This window comes from Fringilla coelebs (assembly GCF_963513975.1).
Source record: "Fringilla coelebs genome assembly, chromosome: 3".
Taxonomy (NCBI): Eukaryota; Metazoa; Chordata; class Aves; order Passeriformes; family Fringillidae; genus Fringilla; species Fringilla coelebs.
In genome coordinates, this window is record NC_140030.1 from 15,072,168 (window position 1) to 15,080,031 (window position 7,864).

The 7,864-nt window shown below is 45.6% G+C and overlaps 1 protein-coding gene across 2 annotated transcripts; it reads right to left on the reverse strand.

Moving 5' to 3' along the window:
- Nucleotides 1-4,810: 4,810 nt before the first annotated feature.
- Nucleotides 4,811-7,311, reverse strand: KCNF1 (potassium voltage-gated channel modifier subfamily F member 1). Of its 2 annotated transcripts, none has more exons than XM_084202357.1 (2): nucleotides 7,052-7,311; nucleotides 4,811-6,951 (listed from the first exon to the last, which is right to left on the reverse strand). In XM_084202357.1, exon 2 carries the CDS (start codon nucleotides 6,684-6,686, stop codon nucleotides 5,223-5,225), a length of 1,464 nt encoding a protein of 487 aa, XP_084058483.1. In that variant the 5' UTR covers nucleotides 6,687-6,951; nucleotides 7,052-7,311; the 3' UTR covers nucleotides 4,811-5,222. The 2 variants fall into 2 exon arrangements, with proteins under 2 accessions (XP_084058483.1, XP_084058484.1); XM_084202358.1 differs by having other exon boundaries at nucleotides 4,811-6,884; nucleotides 6,986-7,311.
- Between the last annotated feature and the right edge of the window lie 553 nt (nucleotides 7,312-7,864).

Genomic DNA, 7,864 nt, shown 5'->3' on the forward strand with positions numbered 1-7,864 from the left:
AATTGTAAGTGTTTGTGTTGGATATAGGACCAAGGGCTGCATTAAAAGGGAGGAAGTCATTCTGCCTAGTATGATTCACAGGGGACTCTGTTCTGTCTGTTTGAGCATATCTGGCAATGCAGGTGTGGCTGGAAGGGAGTTGTGGGTTTTTTCACAGAATCACAGAATATTCAGAGTTGGAAGGGGCCCACAAGGATCATCAAGCCCAGCTATTGAGTGAAAAGCCTGTATGGGGATCAAACCCACAACCTTGGCATCATTAGCACCCTGCTGTAACCAACTAAACTAATCTCAGTGGATTTTTTCTTCTAGTATAGTTAATTGTTAATTTCTAGTCCTTAACCTCTACTTTTTATGGATATTTGAATGTTCTGTTTCAAAAACCACCTCTTTGTGAGTATTTTATCCAGTCTCAGGTGAGCATTTTGTGTAGTTATTTGGAAAATCCATATATAGAGAGTACTTGAGACTGAAAACAGTCTCGGTTTCTCCTCTTTAGCATTTTTATCAACTACATTCAAATAGTACATTAGGCAAAAAGAAATCTGCCCAAAGGGTTACTGAAACAGCATCACTGTCAGCTTCACCTGCAAAAAGTGATGAGTGCCCTTAGCACAGCAAGGGACAGAAGGGCCATGGTGCCTGGTCCTCAGCCCTTCTCTCTGACAGGAGCTGCCTCTGCCTCCACGTGTTCACCTTGGCCCATGCACAGAGCAGAGAGGCCAGTGCAATTGACCTGGTGTGGCACTGCCACACCTGCAGGACTGACAGGCTCTTCCACGTGCACAGCAGCAGAAAACAGTGGTGTTCTACTATTTCCCATCATTTTAGTGGTTTTTTAATAAAATCTCTTCACACCATATCTATGTGTCAATCCAGCAGTGAAACCCCAACTGCTGATGGCTGTTTCTGCCTGAACCTGAGCCTGGCTCCAAAGGGAAGGTGGCTGTGACATGCCAGCCAGAGTGTGGTGTGGGCTGGTGTGTTAAGCACCTATCACTTCCCTAAGACTAATGCTGTGTGTCACTAAATATTCCAGCCATCCCCCACACTTCTAGCAGCAATTTCCACTCTATTAAATTCTCCTGTTAATGGTGTCCAGGAAGCTAGAAACAGGCTTCATTGTGCCTACAGTTTAGCTATCTTCACCAATCTACCATTGGCTGTGCTATTAAATAAAGGCTATTGAATCAGATTCTGCTAGCAGCTAATTGATGTCAAACCTGGATTAATGCTGAATTCACAGCTGTGACCAATGTTATTTGGGAACTAAAAGTTTTTCACTTCAAGTTTTAACTCTATAAAGAGTTTTAAGGCTGTTTTAAAGATTCAAAGTTTTCTAGAAGCAGCCAGGGCTGGCTGCTAGGGCAGATGTCCCACAGGATAACTTCTCCAGAGGACAATTTGATCTGCTCACTGTGCTCTGAAATTGCTTGAATGGTGAACTGAGGAACTTCTGTATGAGAAGGGATATCAGCTAAAACTACAGTAGCTCTGTTTTGTTCTCCATAATTCTGTTCAAGAAGAGAATGATGAAGAACATTCAATAGAAGAGTACTACATTTTTTTCCCAGACTCCCTGTTTCTTATGGAAACAGTGATGCCTTTCCTTCATACACCTGTGAGTCCAAAGTAGAGTCCTTGTGCAGCAAGAGTAAGGAGAGACCCAGGTGGTTTATTTGGATTTTTCTGCACTTGGATGCATTCTGGCCATCCCAGTCCTGGTTCCCAGGTGAAGGGTATTAAACACTAGGGATTGAGCTCCCCTGAGAGACAGTTGTGCTACACAGTTTCCCATATCTCTCTGGAGATGGTCTCACTTGGAATGCCTTGCATTCCTTAGTTTAATTGCATAGACTGAGCCAAAGTGCCCACCACGTGCTTGGGAAGAGCTGCACGTGGGGAAGGCGCCCCTGGGTTGAGTGGTGCATCCTGTGCCCACTTTACCCAGAGCACAGAAATGAAACCTGCACCAAGCCTGGTGCAGTTTCCCCTTTGGAAAGACTTCAGAGCTTGTCCTAAATTTGGAAAGTCCTGTGTCAAAGAGTGGGGACACCAGACTCTTTGGATTGTGTTGCTTACTGTCTGACAAAGGCTTCTCTAATCCTCCCTTTCAACCCTGGAGACCTGCAGATTTTTAAATCCTTTTCTTTTTCTGACTGCCTTGTAATAAAGGAAAATCAGCTCTGCTGAGTTGTGTAGGATATTAAAATAATAGGAAACAAACAACCCCTAGATCACTCCATTCTTTAAGGAGCAGAGCCTTCTGTCCAGCCCTGATTTCAAAGCCAGTGGTTTATGGTATTTTCCTGATTTGCAAGAGATGTCTCCCCAGGGACCCAGGAAGCCTCTTGTTTTGCACCATCAGGATTATGTGTTCAAGACCCCCTGCTCCTCTCCAGTCTCACCATGTGCTGCCAGCCTGCCCTGTCCTTCCACCACTGCCCACATCTCCCCCTGCTCCTGCAGGGTTTCCACACCATGAGCAAGGCAAAGAGGCAGGAATCCATCCTGCCCACACACAGTCTTTTAAGAAAACTTAACTTGTAGCAACAAATCCAACAAATGAGGTCTCTAGTGCAGCAAGACACCCTGAGACCTGGCTGGGCTACAGCAGCACCAAGGCTGTCTCTAAACTCTTTCCACAGAGCCCAGTGCCCAAAGGCGTAACTCATTGGAGAAGTTAGCCCATGGAATTATTTCTGATAAAAGAGGGGGTTTTATAAACCCCTGTTTTATAAAGAGGGGGTTAAATAAATCACAAAGCATGGCAGTGAGGATTTAGCACTTGCAGTGCTAAACCATATTGCTTAGTATGAACACAGTGCTTTCCTCATTCAAGAAGATGCTTTTGCCAGCTTAATTCACTCTCAGCTAGCCTTTGCATGTCACCAGCGAAGTCAGGAGCGTGTGATATTCTTGCTGATAGATACGGCTGGGCTCACACAGCTGTGTGAGATTCCCTCTTCTCCCACCCTCAGCACCCCAGCCGAGTCAATTTTTGCTGGTTTGCAGCCCATACCTGTGACCTGGAAGCCTTAAGCAGTGCAAGGGACAGGATCCTGTCCCTTAGATGGGAGCCAGCCGTGGTCCTGGCCAGGCAGCCAGGGAGAGGAGCTGAGGCAAGCAAGGAGCAGGTCTCAGCAGGTGAGACAGAGTGAGAGAGCAGTTCTAGAGGCTAAGAGCAGGGATGTGGAGGGGAGGATGGATGTGAAGGGGTGCTTGGGCTGAGGAGGTACTTCTAGTGGCTGATTGTCTTAGGCAGGAGAGAATTTGGCACAAATGCTGGTGGAAGGATTTAGGTACGGAAATGTTTAGACATTGTTTAAATTATCTTACTTGATGGAGGTTTGTAAGGACAGACAGGGTAACAGACTGGGAGAAAGGACATTAGGTCAGGCCCAGGGCTGGGGCATGGGGATACCAAGTAGGTGTCCCTGGAGATCAGCAGTTTCAGGTGTGAGGGGTAGTGTTGGGAAAGGGCTTCAACCTAGAGAAGCAGGGGCTGATTTCCATGCTAGGAGAGATACAGGGTGGCTGCTGCTCCTGAGGAGTGCTGCCCTTCACTGCACACCTGCCCAGCCCCTACATGCCACCACTGCTCTCTGCTCCCAGCAGGACAGGGAGCTCCCCCCAGCAGACACATACCACCCTGCCAGGGAACAAGGACAAACAAGGTGCCAGAAAAGAGCACAGAGCCCATCCCTCAGCTCTGTGCCCTCCAGCCACTGCTCCTTGGGGGGGATGCCACAGACCCACTGCTTGCCACGTCCTGGGAAAAAAGTCCCAAAGAGCTGTAGGGGGATCTTGGGCATGAGATGCCCGGGGATAGGTCATGGCTGGTGTTGCTGCATTTCACCTGGGCAAGGGGCTGCTCAGCACATAAGGGAACAAATCAAGATAGCTACTCTAGCCCTTTAAACATTTGTGATCCTGCTTCTAATTTATGTAAATATATCTGTGTGCCAGTGCTCCCCTTCCCTCCAAGCTGGCATCACTCCTAGTTTCAATGGATTTCTCTGGCACACACCAGACCTATTGCACATACAGTTTTTATACCAACCAAATTTAGACTTATGTAGATGGCACTTGCTTTTGGAAAGGATAGTACCTACACACTGGTGATGATTAACTAATATATTAATTAATGAAGAAGATACTGATTAGTGCCTACTACTTCTATAAGCTAACATTTACAAAGTTTGCAGTTACTGTAGGGGAAGGGAATGTTATTAAAAAAAATAACCTAATAACATGTTTATTCAGCTAGATATCTTTACCATAAGTCAGCTGGAGACTATACTATTTTTACTGAAACTTTCTGTGCACTTACTTTCAAAGAGTTAAAGTTTTTTATTTAGAATTACTCAGTTTAACTTCCTTATAAACTTCCCTTGATTTAGTAGAGAAAAAAAGATACCATGATTTAACTTACAGTTTTAAAAAGCTACTTAATTATAAATCCTTCCTGAAAGATCCCTGCAGATATAAACCATCCAGTAATTAATAGCTAGAACAAATATTTTTAAATTTGCTCCTTAAAATACATTGATTCTGTTCTGCATCTCTGCTCAAAATATAGATTCATGTCCCATTGAAAATGACACTTTTTCTGGAAAGAGGAACAGAAACCTATCCAAAAAATTGTCCCCAGAGTACATTTTACAAAACAAAGCCATTTATTCACTCTAATATTCTGAACACAATATGCTGATACCTTCAGTATCTCTAGGCTCAAACTGCTTGTAACATTTTGCTGTAAGTCTGAATCTAATACAAATGAGAGGCTGCTTTATTTTTTTAAGGAGCAGTTCCCCTAGCTGCAAAGGCATTGAAGAGAGCCTGGAAGACACAATCTGTGTGATGCTGCTCTTTATTGTCACAGGTACAAAGTTCTGATGTGGCAATGTTGCACATTTGGGTCATTGAACATTTAAGGATCAGGAAGGACTTTTCAGTCTCTGAAATGGTTACAAATGGTTTTTGTCAGAACACACTCAATATAACCAGTCTGATCTCAGTGGAGTCCTACTGTTTTATTTTGGGTTAATAACGGTAAAATCTTACCAACTGTTGATGGAGAAGCCATGGGGTTAATTTATATTCATGTTGGAAAAGCAAAGCAGTGCTCCCTCCCAACTCTGACAGATCTGCAAGTCCCTTCCATAGCTGATTGTCAGGTTGTCCCGATCTGTAGCTTAGCGCTGACAACAGCTCACAGTTTATTTGCAGCTTTGAAGCCTGGTCCTATGGTGTTTCTCTTCTGACAGGAGATGAATAAAGGTGTCACTGTGGGAGACTTTTATCCGGCTGCTATAAAAAGGACCCTCTTTGCCTTCCCTTGAAAGATCCTCCAGTTCGCTTCTGGAGCCTGCGGCTTTCCCCTCAGCAGAGTTTAGTTCCATCAGCTCCAATTCATGTTTGGCAGCTGTTTCTAAAACTCTCTGTTTGTTGTAATACCTGACAAAGTTGTTAATGATGGGATGGATGGGGAGGGCGATCGCTATCACTCCACAAAGAAAACTGATGGCAGCATTCAGTTTTCCTAGTGTTGTTTTAGGGTAAATGTCTCCGTATCCAACTGTGGTCATGGTAATGATTGCCCACCAAAATGATTGTGGGATGCTTTTAAATAAAGTTTCGGGGTGACTTTGTTCCATGGTATAACCTAGGGCAGAAAAGACAAAGATTCCAACAGCTAAGTACATGAGGAGCAGCCCAAGCTCCTTAAAGCTGCGTTTCAGGGCATAGGTTAGGGTCTGGAGCCCTGAGGAATGCCGTGCAAGCTTGAAAATCCTGGCGATCCTCATGATGCGCAGCGCCTGGACGGCCTGCTGGACGTTGCTCAGCTCCATCAGCTTGGCTCCCAGGTGGGTCAAGGTCAGGCTGACGTAGAAAGGAAGTATTGCTAGCACGTCAACAATGTTCATGAAAGAAAGGGCAAAGTGGAGTTTGTTGGGAGAGGAGATCAGCCTCAGCACGTACTCCACGGTGAACCAGCCTATGCAGGCGGTCTCGATGCTGTCCAGGGTCGGGTGCTCCATACGGTTCCCCTCTGCATCCACCACCTGCAAGTCCGGGATGGTCCCCACACACATCACAACAGAGGAGATCAAAATAAACAAAAAGGACAGCACAGCAATCACTCTAGCTGGATAGGATGATTCTGGCTTCTCCAGAAATTTCCAGATGCATTTTTGGCACTTTTTCCAGCGACTTTCTGAGGCGTCTACTCCCAGGTCATCCAGAATGAGTTGCACCCTTCGGGCTATTTCTTCCAGTTCCTCCTTTTTTTCACTTAGGTGAGCTTTGCAGCAGTCATCCAAAAATTGCAGATCCACTTTCCAAAATTCCATTTCATTCTTGAAACATATGGGGCATATCCCTTTCTTCATGTGAATTTCCCCAAAGTAGTACACGTCAATAATGCATTTGAAAGCATCGGGATCTCTGTCAAAGTAAAACTCTCTCTTTCCAGGGTCATAGTCATCACAGAGGGAAAATATGCTATCGTATCCCCCCGATAAACAATTGACCAGCTCTGCCAGCCGTGTTTCTGGGTACTGATTCAGGTTATCTCCGTAGAACACCTGCCTTACCCCGCCGACATTGACTACAATCTCCATTTCTTCACTTTTCTCTGATCCATCAGTGTCCACATCTGGAAACCTAGAGTCACCTGCCATTTTATAATTGTGTTGGATTTTGGTTGATTTTTAGCCCGTTGTTTGGTTTCACAGCTTTACGGTTTTAATCTCTCATGAAAGCAAATCAGCACTGAGCCAGCTCCGTTACAAATGTCACCAAACTGCCCTGGAGTCTTGGTGGGAAAGGTTACTGATAGAAACCTGCGGTCGGGAAAGCCCGGTGAGGAATGCAACAAGCTGCAGGGAAAAGACAAGTCATCGGGCTGCCGTGCCTGCAAGCAGGGTGTTAGAAAGCTCCAGCAGACTGGAAAGAGAAGAAACCATTTAATAAAACTCACCCCTCTGTTCAGTGCTCGAGAGTCTTTTCAGGTCCCATTCTGTCTCTAAAAGTGGTATCTACTCACAGCTTGGAAGTCACGGTGGAGAAATAAATCCCGGGCTCTGATTAACGCACCGTGCCGTGAGTGACAGCTCTGAGACCGCCGGCGGGGCGAGCCCGCGGGAGCTGCCGCGGCTTCTCCCTCCGCTTCCACTGACTTCCCTAGGAAGCCGCTTTGGAATTTTGTTTCTCTTTCCGTTTTCTGTTTACTTTAAGGTCTTCCAGAGTTCATCTGCTGACTCTCGCACATAGTCAGTCGGTGCAAACAGGCAGAGGAGAAACTTGTGCTTGTTTTCCCGTCGCTGTTTCCCAGCACAATAGGGAGCCTGGGCTGCCGGGAGTCCTTTCCAAACTCTACCCTCTCCTGGTGGAACGCAGCAAAGCACCAGCTCACAGAAAGCGCTTCTCAGCTATTTATACGCCTGCCCAGTGGTACACTGATGTGTTTCAATACTGACAGCAACTTTAAGGAGTTTTTAGAACATTTTTTTTTTATCACATGCAAAGATTAATCGTGTATGAAATCATTCAGAGCTCAGAGAGACACACAAATATTTTCTCCAGGCAGAAACCAGAAGGAGCAATACTGTGGTTTGGGAATAAACATATGGCATAAATCCTGCTCTCAGTGAGACTGGAGCAACTCTAGAGCATCTCTGTCCTGCGTCAGGACATTGAGTTAATTTGGATTTGTACTGGTGTCTTTGAGAAAGAAGCAGAGACCATGAAGTTTCTGTTGCAGACGTGGAGCAAAACCTCCCCTACACTCTGTGCACGTTTCCCAGGGCTCTGGGTCCTCACTTTTAGCTACGTTTCTGTGACCTGTAGTCAGCTGAGC